Raw genomic sequence first — 18286 nt, 5'->3', positions numbered from 1 at the left:
AGCTGAAATGCTCATTTAATGAGCATATATATGTTGAGCCTTAGGCCTGGCTTTATGTCCAGTCCAATCCGTTAGCGTTTTTAGTCCGTTTGGTCTACTTTAGGCCAAAACCTTTAAGATTAGTGCCCGGTTTTCAATTCTAAATTATTTTTGTCCTTTCAAAATAATAAATTCAATTTTCAAAATCTTATTTTTCTCAAAATACACGGTATCAGACAGACTAGTGTCGATACTGCTGACTTAAGCACTGGTACACGATTTTACAAAAATTTTCCGTAAAAGATACATTTTTCCATTCAGAAAAATCATTAAATTCAAATTTCACATTTATATTTTCAAATTAAAACTTTAAATTTTGAATCTACTTCGGACACTTAAAAATTATTATTTTATTAAAACGGTTATGCCGGTTCTTACATTTTAAAACTTGTTTCATTACCTTACATACCTCTATACCTTTTCTTAGGTGTTTAATAAAGAGAATTAGGGAATTCTGGACTTAAAACTACCTTCTTGAGACTTTTAGGAAAAACTGCCTTCTGATCAATATTTTATTATTATTAATAAAATAATAATATTTTATTCAACTTTCAAAAATTACATTTTGACTCCCAAACTTTTTGGAAATTGCATTTTAACCCCCTTAACTTTTAATATTTGTACTTTGGCTCTTCAATTTTTTTAATTAACTTTCAACCTCAAACTTTTTAATAATTATGATTTGACCTCAAAACCAAACGTTTTCCTTGTCCTCCAAAAACCAAAAACACTTTTTCAAAATTTTAACTTGATTTTCAACCAGTTTTTCAATATTTTCAGTAACCGATTTTTATCTGATTTTTTCCAAACTAAAGAGCAACGTTTCAGCCATCAAATACACATAAAAAACACATAAAATCTATTGAAGATCATGGTTTGAAAGCCACGTTTTCTATAAGCAACAACATCAACAACACAACCTTCAATAACTTGAATTTCAAGCATTAAAACAACAAGATCTCATGATCAAATCATCACACAAACACCAAAATCAAGCTTCAAGCAATAAGATCTGATTTCACACTTCAAGAACACAATCAATAATTGATTAATTTACCAAACCTTATCTTCTTTGCAGTTGCCAAGAACTGAACCAATAACAAGCCTCCAAAAGTACTTTTACGCCTATTTTAACATTAAAGACAACTTTAGAACCATATGAACCATGAAGGCTGAAGCTTCATGATGATGAAAAGAAGGTTTTTCTCACCTCAAGGCAGCTAGAAATCATGTTTTCTTAGAGCCTATGGTGATTGAACAAGAGATCCTAAGAGAAAATATGAAGAAAACATCATCAGCTTAAGTAAGTTTCTACCATGGCTGAAACTACAAGGAGGAGGAGCAGCCATCATACCTTGATTTACTCCTTGAAAATTGACATAGAAATGAAGAGAAAGAAGAAGTGAACACTTTGGTCGGATTAGATTTTTGATAGGAATTTTAGTTTGAGAAAGAACGAAAGTTGAAGTTCAAGTGCTCATGGAAATTTTCATGGAAGTTCTTCCATTTTTGTTTCTTGAGATTTTCGAAATTCTAGCTTGTTTGGAAGAAAAGTTGATGGTAATGATGAGCCTAAGGATCCGTGGGTTAGGATAGAGATTATCCTAAAGTTTGATATAAAAATATCTTAAGAAAGGATAATTACTAAAGCTAGATGTATTAGAATACAAGTGTTTCTTACTTTTTCCTTAAGAAACTTTTGTTTGGAGAGCAAGAAAGAAAATATGTGGTGGCTATCCCTGGGAGAGCCAGGTGTCATAGGGTGTTGAGTCATCAGATTTTAATAATAAAATATCATTCTGAAGATAATTACTAAAACCAGATACATCAGATTACACTACTAAAGGATAAGCATGAGCTTTACTAGTATAAATGATACTAGTAACATGATAATTATGAGGATAAAATATATATGATAAAACATTAGCATTGCTAAGTTCATCTAAGATTTACCGGTATTATCCATTATCGATTCAGAACAAGCACATAAACAAGACTCATTGCTTGTTTGGGCGTCATCATCTTGATAAAAAAGATCTTTTTTCAATGAAAAAATATATATATTTTTATTTTTTAGTGTGTTTGACAAATTTCTAGTAGTAAAAATAAAAGCACTAGAAAAATAAAAAAAAAAAACATATTTTTTGAGAAGCTGTAACTTTCATCTTTTTTTTAAAAGATATTTTTTTCTTAAAAAAAAATATTTTTTACGTAATAAATAAACAAAAAAGTATTTTATATTGTTATATCCAAACATAATTGATAGATAAAAAGATCTTTTTACATGAGATACCCAAACATAAAATTACTTTTATTTTTCCATAAGATCTTAAAAAAAAAAATAACTCGAAAAAAGATATTTTTTTAGAAGTTCACCCAAACAAACTCTCAATCAAACACAAAAAACACGTACATGTAAAATTTAAATCCAAAAAAATCATCAATATATTACTCATAATTCTTGTTTCATCCTCTTAACAAGAACTTGTGTAACGGCTAAGAAATCTTGGTGTCAAAATAAAAAAATTTTTGTGTCACGATTAAAAATTTCGGTATTATTTCTTGATAAATTCTGCATAACTGAAAACTTCTCCTCCTCCTCTTTATTATCATCATCATCATCATTATCTTTTTCTTCTTTTCTTATTTATATTCTCCTTCTTATTTTACCTTTTCATAATCATTCTTATTTTACCCTTTTAATAAGAATAAAAACAAGAAAAAAATAAAATAAAGAAGAAAAATAAATATATAATGTTGCAAAATTACCAAGAGAGGATCGGAGGAAGAAAAAAAAATGCAGCAACAATAGTAGCAATAAAAAAACGACAATGAAGAAGAAACACAAAAGAAGAAGAAGGAACGTTAAGAAGAAAAAGAAATGCAGGATACGAACATTCACGTTAGCGAAAATAGTTAAAGTGTGCATTTACGCTCTTACTAATGAATCTGGTTTTTGTTGAATTTAGACCAATTTAGTTGCTAAAAAAATTAAAAAAAGAAAAAGAGAAGGAGAAAAAGAAAGAACACAAAGTGATAATAGAGATATTGATGAGTAGATAATAATAGAGAGTAATTAATGGTAAAAATGATAGAATATAGTGTTTTATTATTTGTTAAGGACAAAATTGTATAAAAATTAATTTAAAAAAAAAGATTTTAAAATGATCTCTAATCTTAAAGATAAAAATGATAAAAAAATTTGAAAACAATTTTGATTTTCATTCAAAATTTTAAAAATAACTTAACCCAACAAAATTATTCCTTTAAGACTAAACTCTAAATATATTATGAAAACTTTATCTCGGACATATTTTCTCTCCCATTTTTATACTCTTTAAAAATTATATTTATTGGACCAAAAGAAAATTAGTTTAGTGGAAGTAGAAATATAGTAATTTCTGAGCGAGCTTATAGAAACTATTTTGAAAAGAGAAGAAGCTCTAAATTCCAAAATCATGTATCCTTTAAAATGATAATTCCAATAGTTACATAGACTCATATTTTATAAGTAATTCAACTTGGTTCGTTTTAATTAAAGTACATTTCTTTCACCAATTTTATTGGGATAATAATATTATATTTTAAAAAATTGAATTAAAAATTAACTTTTTCAACTAACATCATCTGTTATTTTTAAAATTATCTTTTATTTTAAATTTTAGACCTAAATTTTAATCTTAAATGTTAATTTCTTTTAAAAGTAAAACACAAAAATATTGGGATTTTTGGGTATTGTCGAAATATGAAGATAAGATGAAATCATTGGTAATGATTTTTATTTTTAAAATATAAAATAAGTATAATCGTGAGTCGTTGGTAGTAGTTTTTATTTTTAAAAAAAAATCTTAAAAGTAAGATCGTGAACAGAAATTTTTATTTTTTAAAAATAAAAAATTACAAAATTGAAAAAATGACCATTTTGTGGAAAACACCCCTCTCTCCCTGGGAATTATTTTTTTCCCGCAACAATACAAGTCCTATATTTCTATGTAATTTTCTTTTAGCTGTTGCCCCGTTTTGCATAAAAAGAAAATATTTGTATTATTGGGAAACAGAAATACGCAAATAAAATTACCAAATTAGCCTCTACTGATATTCACTCGGGGAATGCAAAATTAATAAGATAACATAAGATAAAGTTACACTGGCCCATTGAATTCAAAATCGCACGGAATTTAATAATCCAATTAACAAAAAAAAAACCCACATACACACAAAAATTCAAAAACCTTAATTCAATTCCCTTCATCCTCCTCCTCCTTCTCTCAGTCCACTCCATCGGTGTCTTCTTCTCCTTCTTCTTCAGCTCACCCCCAACCTGAAAATTCATAAAGACCTCACCTTTCTCCGTCTTCAATTCTCCCCTAATTGGTTCACACAGACAATTCTTTAGACCCTCTTCTTCCAAAAAAGCCCTTTCAACCTCAAAAAATGACCAAATAGCCGCCGCCACCAACCACCACCGTTACGAAATTCCGTCGATCTGGTCCACCAGTGAAGTAAGATGATCGTTCGCACATACGGTCGCCGAAACAGACCCCTCTCGAGGACCTGCTCAGCTTCTTCTCTCAACGACGACGTTTTGGACCCACTCTCGCAGGAGAGTTCACAGAACCACGACAACAACATCTACGGATTCGCGTACTCGTCCCAGGATTCGTCCTCGCATTGGTCCCTCTTCGATTCGGATCCTAATTTAGTAGACGATTTCGGCGGCGGCTGCAGGGAGCCGAAGAGGGCGAGGAAGGGGGAGAAGAAGGCGGCGGCAGCTAACGGGAGTTGCCACGTGGCGATACCTGCGACATCGACGCTTATGGAGGCGCAGGAGTTTGGGGAGATGATGGAGCATGTTGATGAGGTGAATTTCGCTCTCGATGGGCTCCGCAAGGGGCAGCCTTTGCGGATCAGGAGAGCGAGCTTGGTGTCACTGTTGGGTATTTGTGGCACCACGCAGCAGCGGAGGCTTCTCAGGAGTCAGGGGTATGCAAATTTTTTATTTTTTATTTTTAATTTCCTGAAAACTCAATGTAGGATTTGAATCTGAAATATATCTGTTGCAGATATTGGAAATTGTTATTGTTATTGTCACTATTACATTTTGTTTGTGAGGAGATAGTTCAAAGTTTCGAAATTGGAGTGGATGGAGTCTTGGGTTGATTTTGATGTGGTTTGAGATGTGGTTTTTGTATTTATTGGCTAGGTCTTTGGATTATCTTAAAAAATTTTGAAGTTGGGTTGTGATATAAATCTTGTTCTTGGATACGAATATTTGGGGGTGCTTCACGAGGAGGAGAAGTAGAACAAAAAGGCTTATTAGTGTTTTAATCCATTTGTGAGTCTGATATGCAATTCCCATTAGAGTTAGTTAGATTCAACTGGTAGATCTCTATGGTCTCTATGGTTATTTTCCACGTAGAAATGTGACGTTAATGGGAGCTTAGATATGTGTTTATACTATATCGTTTAATGAAGTCTATTGCTGGTGGTTTATTTAATTTTTCACCTTTTTAAGTCTTATAAAAAGTTTGTTCACATCTGGTGGGTGTGAGAATCCTTGCTCAGGCTGTAAGTCTGTATGGGCTGCCCCTTCCCACAGCCTATAGGCAAATAGGTGCTTTGTCTTGAACTTGAACCTATGATATGCAGATTGAAGAATACATTTAACCACTTAGCGCAAGCTAGATTTTAGTTTGATTCACCCCTTGGTCACTTTCTTGCCATTCAACAGGATGCGAATGATAGCTATGGTTCGATACTAGATTTCACAATTAAATAGATTCATAATATTGATTTACCGTTTGCACTATTACTTAATTTCCCTAGAAAAGGCGTGTTAAGTTTACTTTTACCCAATTGACATTATTAAGATTTAGTTTGGAATTTTAAACTGAGTATATGAATTGAACTCATTGTCACATCGAAAAATACACCAGTATGAATGTTTAGCTGATTAGTCCCTGATTTTTATACTCTATAGGATGGCAAAGACGATAACTGAAGCTATTTTGGGCCTCAGTCTCGATGATTCTCCCAGCAATCTTGCAGCTGCAACTCTTCTATACGTTTTAACCTGTGATGTAAGTCTTGTTTTGTTTTAGAATTTGCAGTTGTAATTATGGAGGAAACTTTGGGCTTATAAACATAAAGTCATTAATGTTATGTATGAGAAATTTATTCCATTGCCAAAGTTCTTATAAGCTGCTATTGGTGGAAAGATAGAACTCTCTTGTAATGCTGCTGTAATGATGCACTATTTTCTACATAGTAAGATTTTATTAGAGCTCAATTCCTGTTGTTAATTATTTGATCGCACTTTCAAATAGATCTTTAATACCAAAAGGAAATGCTAAGCACGTGTGTGTATTCCCATTTTTGTTCTAAGTTGGAAGAAAAGAAGAAATCCAGTAGAGGCTTCTATGTGTTAGCACTACTATTTGAGCAATGGAAACATTTTTTTTGGCATGATGTTTACAAATAACCTCTAGATGTGGAACTCTATATGTTTCCTTTGTGGAACTCTATATGTTTCCTTTGTAGTTCATTCCAGACTTAAAGAAAACTAAGCCCAACTAATGTATTTAGGCACCTTCCATCATTACATATTTGGCACTTTGCTATGTTATATTGTTTACCTTTTCTAGTTCTGTACATATCCATTAGAAACAATATTTCCCCCTTATTTGGAAGGCAGGTCATCAAATATCTTTCATGACTTGGCTTAAGAATATGCCTGAGCATTGTGAACTTGGCACCTCATTTATGACAGATTTTTCAGTATTTGTTTTATAATCAATAAAGGAAGCTTCACATGCAATGGCTTTGATTCCCATCTTATATGGACAGCAGTGATTATTCAGTGACCTATACTTCCATTCTGATAGTTTGGACTGTAAATCAAGGTGTTCTCTAATTATCTATAATATGCTTTTGCTTCAGGGTCAAGATGATAATCTACTTGAATCATCTGGTTGTATTCAATTTCTTATAAAGTTGTTGAGACCAATTGTCTCAACATCTATCGCGGACAAGGTACCAAAACTTGGTTCTAAGCTTCTATCCTTGCGTCAGAGTGATGACATGTTCAAAACTTCAATGGGAAGAATGGATTCCAGTTTGGTCACAGTTTTTTCTAGAGTTCAAGAAGTTCTAGTAAATTGCAAAGGACTAAAAACATCTTGTCAGAATGACAGTGTGGTGGAGAGGCCAGAGTTATGCCCAAAATGGTTAGCATTGTTGACCATGGAGAAGGCTTGTTTATCTGCCATTTCTCTTGATGGTATCGTAAAGAATATCAACTTCCACATTTTGTATTATTGTCTGAAGGTGTTCCTTTCATTGTTATAGATTTGACTGTTTGATTCTTTAATTCCTGATGATGATTTTCTTATGCAAACATACCAATAGATCATTGAATCTGTTCATCTGTAATAATGTTTACTGTTTAGAACTTAATGAAGACATGAATAGTTTATTTTGCCAATCTTTATGTGACTAGCTTTATTCTTTCAATTTCCGAAAATGGCATATTTATATGTAGCTACAAACTAATTATTTTTCACTTGTCAGTTCAGTGGTACTGAATTTGTTGGAAGATGCCAACATTACCTACAAATTACTATATTATTGTGATATACGGGTGTTAGTGCTTTTGTCATGTGTCTTTCTATTCCAAATTAATAAATAGTTGACAGGTGTCACATGTAAAACATGATTATCTTGTATTTAATGCTGAACTAAACAGAATGTGTAGCTGTATGTGGTCCCACTGAGTATCGACATACTTCTTCATGGAATTAATTATTACCCGTTGTACTGACACATATGACGACTATGTCTGTCCAGAAACCACTGGTGCTGTACGGAAGGCTGGTGGAAATTTTAAGGAGAAACTAAGGGAGTATGGAGGACTTGATGCGGTCTTTGAAGTCACCATGAATTGTCATTTAGATTTGGAGGTGTGAGCTTGTATGTTAGTTCAATATGTATGCCTTATGTAATGAGTGCAGTTTCCATGTGATGTATTGGGCTTTACATTTTGATTACTTGTTTTTGTTGATTTCTATTTTACAAATGCTCTAGCAATAGGAGTGTAGATGAATTCAATTTGTGGTAATTATTACCTTGAACCGTGACTTTGCCTTTCAGAAATGGGTGGAGGATGATAGTTCTCTCTCTACCAAGGATCTGAGAAATAACAAACATCTGAAGAATCTAACCCTACTTCTCAAATGCCTGAAGATAATGGAGAATGCTACTTTTCTAAGCACAGATAATCAGGTGAACATATGCACTTTGCCTGTTGTATTGTAAATGTTGATTGCTATGTTTTATTGTTTTGGGTTTTGCTTGTGTCACTTCGGGAGTGGATCCTCTCCAGTGAATAAAAAACTGGATGGTGTGCAGTGTTTAATCTAACCATTCACCACATTCTCTCTCTTATTTATTTCTGGTCCCACTATTAAAATCAAAGGTGAGAGATTGCACTGTATTTTGTCAAGTGTTGAAAAAACTGGAGAGGATCCATTTCCGTGTCACTTCCCATTTGTCTTACATGATGGATACTGCACGATTTGTTGCTTTTTTGCTTGATTACCTTTCTAATTTATCTAACTTACATTTACTTTGCCATAATAGACTCATTTGCTTGAATTGAAAGGAAGATTAAATCCTCAGGCAACTTCTTTTTCTTTTACGGAGCTGATCATAACTGTTATAAGGATCCTTTCAGGTAATGATCACACAAAGGCATAAATTCCTGCTTCTGTTCATTTTTTCATTCTTTTCACTCAACATATTAGTTTTCATTTCTAATGGTTGGTGCCTTTTCTTCTCTCCCCTAATTCATGCCAATATTCTTCTAGACATATGTTTATGTCAAAGTGCCTCTGCTGCATCCAATGAGAAAAAGGCTTATGGTTTGCTCTCTATGGTCAGTGATGATTCTGAACCAGATCTGTTCAGAGACCATAAAGGTACTATGTTTTGTTTTGTGTTTTTTTTTTGTTTGGGGGGGGGGGGGGGGGGAGTGATATGGGGATAGAAGAAAAAAGTACTATATTGCTATTTTGTTGTTGCTACATTCATGTTTATTGATTATAGTTATATATGCTGGACTATGTATGAAGAGCTGCCAAATTGTTATAATCAAACCATTATACAATCATTCGTTTTCTCTAGACAGGAAATATTGCTTGAACTGCTTCCCCTCTTGTTAGAGGATATATCAATACCAATTATCTGTTTCTCTGTTTTTTTACTGACAAAAGGGAAAAAAAAAGGGGGGGGGGGGGAGGGGATGTAGATCAAGGGTTTTATTTTTAACCCAAATGAATGTAACCCCCCAAGAAAGATTCTTTTCCTTTGTTATTGAGCTACTTACTTGAAAGATGTCATATCTTAATCCTTAATTAGATGATGTTTTCTGAACTGTGGATAAAAAAATTGTTCTAATCTGAAAGAAAAGTGAGAAAAGCCATTGATTTTAGTTGGTATTTTATTTATGCTTTGTTGTTGTCATGTTCTGCAAGATAATTCGGTGGTAACCAATTTGTTTGTTTGCATGATACGTGATAGAGCTCCATGGCGTCGTTTGATTCATGTAGCCGACCCCACCTAGTGGGACAAGACTTTGTTGTTGTTGTTGTTGCTTACTAATGTTGAAATAAGTTTGTCTTAAAATTTTTGAATGCTTTCATTTGAATTTCAGATAATGAACCTTTATTCAAAAGTTCTATCAGCAAGTTGTTTGGTATGAATAGAGCTTCTTCTGCTAAGAATTCTGATGTTTCACGGAACAGCCGACTTTTGACATGTAGTCAGATGGAATGTTCACAATCCATTTCTGAAACTCCCAGCACTTCAACTAGTGATATTTATTCGCTAAAGATGAGAGTTAGTTCTTCAACATCTGAATCTTGCAGTGGTGCATCAAAGAGTTCAGGCTACAAAGCATCCACAATCCATAATAGTTCAAGGAAGAATGTACGGTTTACTGAAAATAGCCCAATTGTAATCTCGGATGATAGCCAAGATCCTTTTGCATTTGATGAGGATGACTTTGCACCCACTAAGTGGGACATATTATCAGGGAAACAGAAGAAATCTCATTCTAAAAGAAAATACGAGGTGCCAAGCAGAGAATTTGAGTATGTATGTCAATCTCAGACTAAAGAGATAGAGATCCAACAAGAATTGAATGATGTTGACATCAATTGTTCCAGTTCTGTTGTTGGTGATGAAGAAGGTTCCATCCTTCTAAGTGATTGCCTTCTAACTGCTGTTAAGGTATTTCCAGCATTTGCTCTTTCCGTATATCATTCATATTCATTTCATAGTCTATGGAATTTGGATTTGGATGACTGAATCAAGGGTTTTTACCTGCCAGAATCAGATCATTTGGCAGTTACTTACATTTAATTTGTGCTTTAAATGTCAGCTGAATACAATTCTTTCTTTGTTTTATATATACTCCAGTAGGCCTATGTCTCTGTTATTCACTTGATCTCTCTTTTTATTTTATTTTAAGCAGAACTCCTATCTGGGTTTATGTCTTACAGCACCCGATATGTCACTTAAGGCTTGTGCACTAACTAAGGTTGTCTTGCTACTGTAGGTGTTGATGAATTTGACTAATGACAATCCTGTTGGCTGCCAGCAAATTGCGGCCTATGGAGGACTGGAAACTATGTCTAAGCTGATTGCTGGTCATTTCCCTTGCTTCAGCTCTTCGATGTCCTTTGGTCAAATGAAAGAAAATACTTCAAGTGCTGAAGACCATCAATATGATAAGCATCTCACTGATCATGAATTAGATTTTCTTGTGGCCATTCTGGGCTTGCTTGTAAACCTGGTAGAGAAGGATGACCACAACAGGTAAGTGTTCTACTGCTTTATGTTTTATGTTCTACTATTTTAAGTTTTAAATTTGAACAATTTACCATGAGAAAGAATGATTTCGATGCATACATGGTTGAATTGTTACACATGCCTCGTCATGTTATTTTGTAGTATTTTCATACTATGCTATTGTAATGATGCATTTGTCTATTTTCAACGTTCACTCTTAGGAATTTGCTAATTAAGTCTTGGCTTGTTTCTAAATGCATTGCTCATATCTTCAGAATTATAATGTAGCATAAAGACCATTCTTTTGTTGCAACATACGACACATTGTAGTGACATAGCTAACATTTTTAAAAGATTATTTTATGATGAAACACTAATATCGTCATTTGATTTATATAGCAAACCACTTAATTAAGAATAGAAGTTGAAAAACTACCCATTTTTTAATCAATGTGATTTATTTTTGTTTTATCTAAAGAAAAAGAATATAATAAACTACTCACCAATTCTAATATCATTGTATTTTCTTTTTTGTTCATATAAACTACAATTGACAACTTGACAAGGAGAAACTAGATGTCTAAAATTGGTTTAGTGTTATCATATGTGATATGTACTTCATTAATGTCTTTTGACACCTTTTAATTTTGTTGCTGGTTTTTTTGCAGATCACGCCTTGCAGCTGCCAGTGTTCTGCTTCCTTCATCCCGGGGCTTGGATCATGAGGCTCGGGGGGATGTTATTCAATTATTATGCTCTATTTTCTTGGCTAACCAGGGTGGAATTGAGGGAGATGGGGAAGATAAACATTCGGCACTGGTAGGTTGCATATTCTTGTTTCCTCTTAAAGAGAGTGGATTATTGTTTTGGATTGGCATATTATACTTTTAAAGTGGAATTCCAGAAATTTCCCAATCTTTCTAATTTCTTGGTTTGTATTGTGCTTAAACAACAACACCCCCCCCCCCCCCAAAAAAAAAAAAAAAGAAAAGTCAATTTTGTCGTGCAATTATGAGGCCACGGTTAAGGGTAAATTAGTTATTTCAGATGTACGAGAAAGACTAAAAGAATGGTTGGAGTCTTTCTTGACTTCATTGAATTCTGACATACATAAATAAGTAAATAACTGGATGAGGACTTAAAACTCCTAAGATATTGATCTTTTCATCTAGGTCTTATCTGATGTGCCAATTCAACCTGTTTAGTAGGACCAGCTCAACGTAGGGTGTGAAAGGATGTGAAATTTGATTGCGGATGATGTAGCATCAATAATCTTGTGTTTCATCTTGCAGGATGCTGAAGAAGTTGTTCTCCAGGGTGAAAAAGAAGCTGAGAAAATGATTGTGGAAGCTTATTCTGCCCTGCTTCTAGCGTTTCTTTCTACTGAAAGGTCCATACCTAATCAATTTTAATTCACCACCCCCCACCCCCTCCCTCTATTTACTCTTTAACTTCTCTTGCTTACATCAAGGCTTGCAATTTCCTTTTTGGTCTACAGTAAGAGCATCCGAGCAGCAATTGCTGACCATCTCCCAGATCACAACTTATCTATTCTTGTGCCTGTGTTGGACAGATTTGTGGTATGTTGCTCTAACCATTGAGATAAAATTGGGGAACTAGTGAAAAATAGTATAATTTGTTATCCTTTTTTTTGGGAAGGGTAACTAGAGTTTGGGAACTTTAATCTGAGTGTGCCAACTATCATATTTAGTTTGGAGTTTGCATAAAATGAGAATATAATCTTCAAAAGTCTAGTTTGAGCTTGCTGCATATCAGATCTCAGAAGGAATACTTTCTAAAACTTAGTTGCTAGAATGCTTTTTGACCAGAAGTCATCAGATTTCTATGATTGAGTTTCATGTGAGGATCTTTTGAATTATATGCTTCAATGGAGATGCCTACATCTTATGCCTAGGGCTTGCGACTTTACCACTTCAAACAAAAATCCGACTTTGCACCTTTGATACTTTTCTTAGCTCATGATGGTATCTCTTTCTGCAGGAATTTCATCTGTCATTGAACATGATTTCACCAGAGACTCATAAAGCAGTTAGTGAAGTCATTGAATCGTGCAGAATTCGATGAAAGCCCAGCACATCGGAAAACTCTGTACAGCCACAGCGTAAGTTAGGTTTTTATTACTCAACACAAAATGGGACTGCTGCAGCTTAGTTCATTACAGAGTCTGACCAAGATACATATACTTTATGAATGCTATACCATGTCCTATATTTGTATCACCATGCTGGTGATGATGTATACAGAAAATTAATAGTGGGTTGCATTATTATTAGCATAGTTGTGTGTGTAATCAATGGTAGTAATTTTTTCAATATTTTTTGTTTATTCATTCATTTTTCGTGTATCAGAAGCTTATATATTTTGTTATAAATGCTCATGTAGAATAGCCGCGACCTTTTTCTTCATATTTTCGGCAACTTGACATAAGCCGAGATTGAATCAGTGTTAAATAATCATAATATTTAAGTAGATATCTGTGCATTAATCATATGTCAGTTTACATTTTACAAACACAAATGATTTCTGGTTCTTTCCAATTAGTATTTCATTGATCGTTGCTCCTTATGTTCTGTAATCAAATATTGGTTTTAAACCTACATGGGCACAAGATGATTTCGTTTGATGCATAACCGAAACTTTCACGTATTGACTTTGATAAATTAATAAGCCAAGAACAGAAAGAATATAAAGGAATTCAGCATGATGTGTTTACAGCATTATGAAATAAGATTAGGTTACTCGAAAGCGTAAGCCTATGAGTTTGAAGGTGCCGTAAATTATTAAATTTCAATGTCTCTTTCCCTGACGTGTTTACTAACATGCCAATGAAATTGATGAAACCTGAAAATATAAATTAGAAATTTGGATTAGAAGGTGAAATAGCAGATGAACCTTCATGATGAATATCTTATTACAATTTGGATTAGAGTCAATGCCCGACGGCGGAAGCAATATATTATTTATTTATTTCTATTATTATCTAAACTACTCAAAGAAGAGAAGGAAAATTAATTTTTAAAACTGTGGCTGCTGAACCAGTTTTCAGCTATGAAGCACGGATTCGCTTATGGTGCCAATCCAACGCCGACACGCGGTGGATACGTTAAACGAGCGTATCAGCGGCGTATCTTCTTGCGGTACAGAATTTTGGTAAAGCGGTCACGAATTCGAACGAGTGGCGTATCTTCTTGCGGTACAGAATTTTGGTAAAGCGGTCACGAATTGGAACGAGTCCAACCCGATTCAGATGTTCATGAGACGAATCTTTTTCGTTGGGCTGCAAATCTGCAATTGATTTTGTGATTTTATGGCCCGATTAACTAATTTTTCCTTTTTAATTTTAAAATAAAAACAAATCAAAATTTAAATTTAAAAATAAAATAATTAATAAATCAAAACCTAAATCTACTTACTGTTTGTCTTTGGTAGCTTATTTACTCACTAGCTTAACCGTTCTTAGTTCTCTGTGTTATATAAGAAGAAAAATAGAAGATACAGAGGATGATGGACTTGAAGCTGAGGTGTTTGTGGATGATGGACTTGGAAGAGAAGAAATTGAAACATTTTCTATTAGCGAGATGGTAAGAATAGATTAAAGTTTTTTATTTTTTTTAATAATTGCATAATTTTAAGACTTTTTTGTGCAACTATATTTACTCTTATATTTACAATATGATGTTTTATTAATTTAATATATTATTTAAATTTTAATTCACAACGTATCCTAAACATGTCGTATATAATTTTTTATAAAAAAACGTGTCGGCATATCCTACATTTGGGCGTAATTCTATTTTAGTCCTTAAGGTTTAAAGTGTCCTATTTGAATCCAAAAAAGTTTTATTTAGTTTTAATGTAGTCCCACGATAAGGTCAAAGTTAAATAATTAACGGAATGTCCTATATGACAGTAGTATAAAAACAAGATCGATAATCTGGAGAACAATTACAAGCTCGAGAGGCACAAAATCAACTGTGGATGCATCAAACATTTATTTATCAGTCTTCTTACAATTTAAATGAAATATTTTCTATAGAACTAAAGAGAATGATAAATAAATGTATTGATGCATCCACAGTTAATTTTGTACTTTTAGAGCTTGTATTTATTCTCTAAATTATTGACCTTCTTCTTGTACTAGTGTAATATAAGACATTTCGTTAATTATTTAACTTTGACCTCACAGTGGGACAAAATTGAAGCTAAATGAAACTTTTTTAGATTTAAATAGAACACTTTAAACCTTAAATACCAAAACAGAATTATGCTGAAACATAGAGACCAATTTAATACTTTACCCTATATTTTACTATGTATATAATTAAACTTATTCCCTATATCAGTCTTCTTCTCTTGTCCATGGTGGGTAAAGTTGTAATTTTAATGCTTTAATTTTTCAAGTTGTAATTACCGGGTCCTTTCAGCTTGTAAGATTCAGAGCAGTAAATAATGCAAACGTGGTGCTTGCTTTTTAGTTTGAAACTTCGAATAAAATAAAGAATTTAATTTTAATGTATTCAGTATAAAATAGTTTTATATATGCATTTAACTATAAATATTATATCAATAAAAATAATTATTTTTTATATTAATTACATAAATAATCATCCAAAGAACGAATATAATTGTACAACTGTGTAAATACTTAACACTATTTAATATTTTTTTTTTTTTGGTGACTGAAATAAATTAAACAAAGAAAAACAAAAGAAACAAAACAAGGAACTGCTTAAATAGAGGGACAGTCCCGTTTAAAACTACTCTTAAACTCCTCCCAAGGTGAAAGAAGCTCCACATGCGAAAGTTGTAACTTCATCGCCATCTTTGCCATAGTATCTGCCACCGTGTTTGCATCTCTCATAATCAAACGAAAGTCAACACGCCAATTCCAATGCATGATATCTCTTATTTTGAGCACCAGTGGATCAATAAACCCAAAACCATCTTGAGTAACAAGATTAAATGCTTCCACACAATCTGTCTCACAAATAACATCTCGTTGACCCACATCCCAAGCTAAGAGATATCCTCTCCAAATAGCAAACAATTCTCCTTGAAGAATACTATTACTCTCAATCATTCCCAAACACCCCCTTTGCCAGCTCCCATTACAATCTCTAATAACACAAGCAAAACCAACACTATCACCCGAACCAAAATAACTAGCATCACAATTAATCTTAAAAGTACCAATGGATGGGGGATTCCAAAAACCATTTAGAGTAGAGGAAAGGGACATACGTTGTAATTCAAAAATATTTCTAAGCTCCTTTTCTGAAGTTAATGCCAGACAAATGACTTTTTCCGGAGGCCAAGTTTCATGGGGATTAAAGATGTCGTTATTCCTTGCTCGCCATATCCACCAAAGTCCCGAAAAGAATTTGAACGGGTGCTCTCTGCTATGATACAAGAACCAGTTCTTCAAATCCAAAGGATGACAAGGAATATCCAACCTTTGCCAGACAAGCTGAGCTTTTGGACAATCCCGAATACAATGTATAACCGATTCCTGGCTAGAAAGACATCTTGGACACCTATCCGATGACGACATCCCTCTTCTAAAGCGAAAACTTGCAGTAGGAAGAGCCTCCTTAAGACACAACCAAGCCAAAAACTTATGCTTTTCCGGAACAAGCTGACGCCAAAGCCAAAGCCAATTCTCCTTCTCCTCCCAACCAAACAGCTGCTTACACAACCACAAGTAACCATTGCGTGAGTCATAGACTTTGGCAGCAGACCCACTCCAATACCAACCCGCTTCCGGACCTGCTTGTTCATCAACCGACCAAATATCCTGTATCCGGAGATTCGAATCAGAAATGTGGACATAATCCATCTCATTAGATAACCGTCCTTCTCTCCTCCAGCTAGAAAACCAAAAATTCTGGTTCAAATCTCCAATACACCAAGCAAACCCATCCTTCAACACTTTCCAAGCCTTGCAAAGACACCTCCAAATGGGAGAGTCCTTGTTCTTAGGATAACTAAAACAGTCATATAGAGATGATCGGTATTTGGCATCCAATAATTGGACCCATAGCTTGTTTGGCTGCTGGAAAAAAGTCCAAACTAGCTTCCCAAGAAGAGCAATATTTACACAATAAGGATCTCTAATCCCCAAACCTCCATATTTTTTTGGAGTAACCAGTACCTTCCAACTAACAATATTCAATCCTCTTCCATCAACTTGTCCTTTCCAGAGAAAATTCCTCATCATAGACTCCAATTTACTAATGATTCCTTTGGGAAAAATAGAGACCTGCATCTGGTACGTGGGAATAGCAGCGGCAACAGAATTAACCAAGCAGAGTCTACCAGCCCGATTGAGTAAACTCCCTTTCCAGCTTGCTAGCCTACTCCGAATCTTATCCAGGACACCATTGAAAGCTGAACGAGTCACCCTAGAATGGCTAAGGGTAACTCCAAGATACTTGCCCAAATCCTGGACAAATCTGATAGAGGATACCCCAGTGAAAACCTCTTTCCTTGTTGCAGAGACATTCTTGGAGCAAAGCGCTTTAGACTTCTCCACATTAATTTTCATCCCAGATGCTTTGCAAAAAGTCTCTAAAACCAACATCACATTTTGCACTTGTCTCTTTGTAGCTTTACAGAATAGAAGCAAGTCATCCGCAAACATTAAATGGGATATTCTTGGTCCCCCTCTAGAAATAGCAACCGGCTCCCACAAGCCCAAATCAACCTGATGACTAATAAAGCATGCCAGTTGCTCCATACACAACACAAAAAGATAGGGTGACATAGGGTCTCCTTGTCTAAGACCTCGGCTAGGAGTAAAGCCATTCAGACGACTCCCATTCCAAAGAATAGATAAGGAAGAAGCAGTGACACAATTCATAATCAAATTAAGTGTAGGAATAGGAAAACCAAAGCTCTTAAGGGTATGAGCTAAAAACCTCCAGTCAACTCTGTCATAAGCTTTCTCCAGATCAATCTTAAAGGCCAGTGTGCCTTTCTTTGATTTAGTCTTCTTCATAAAGTGGAGGACTTCTTGAGCAATAATGATGTTGTCAGGAGTTCCTCGTCCCGGAATAAATCCTCCTTGAAGCGGGCCAACAATCTCCGCAAGATGAGGACGAAGCCTATTAACAAGGACCTTCGTGATGATCTTGTAAACTACATTGCAGAGACTAATCGGCCTGAAATCTTTCATAGATACCGGTGATTCAACCTTTGGAATGAGAACCAGTAAAGTCTCCAACATTCTCGGATCAAGAGTAACACCGGAGAATGCCTGCTTAACCATCTTCCAAACATCAAGACCAATGATCTCCCAATATTCTTTGAAGAAGAAAGCTTGAAACCCATCCGGACCTGGAGCTTTAAAAGAGTTCATGTGAAAAACAGCTGTTTTGAC

At 34.2% G+C, this 18286-nt stretch overlaps 1 protein-coding gene across 1 annotated transcript; it reads left to right on the top strand.

Moving 5' to 3' along the window:
• The first annotated feature begins 4182 nt into the window (after window positions 1-4182).
• LOC107631003 (wings apart-like protein 1) lies at window positions 4183-13377 on the top strand. Its single transcript, XM_016334307.3, has 13 exons — window positions 4183-5022; window positions 6020-6119; window positions 6979-7318; window positions 7885-7997; window positions 8188-8319; window positions 8677-8770; window positions 8904-9014; window positions 9749-10326; window positions 10655-10914; window positions 11556-11706; window positions 12180-12277; window positions 12386-12467; window positions 12889-13377. Exons 1-13 carry the CDS (start codon window positions 4547-4549, stop codon window positions 12970-12972), a joined length of 2619 nt encoding a protein of 872 aa, XP_016189793.1. The 5' UTR covers window positions 4183-4546; the 3' UTR covers window positions 12973-13377.
• Window positions 13378-18286: the final 4909 nt, after the last annotated feature.

The sequence above is a fragment of the Arachis ipaensis genome, chromosome B3, assembly GCF_059453495.1.
Source record: "Arachis ipaensis isolate K30076 ecotype BB chromosome B3, ASM5945349v1, whole genome shotgun sequence".
Lineage (NCBI taxonomy): Eukaryota > Viridiplantae > Streptophyta > Magnoliopsida > Fabales > Fabaceae > Arachis > Arachis ipaensis.
Note: the sequence above shows the minus strand (reverse complement) of the source record. Positions and strands in the feature narration are given on the sequence as shown.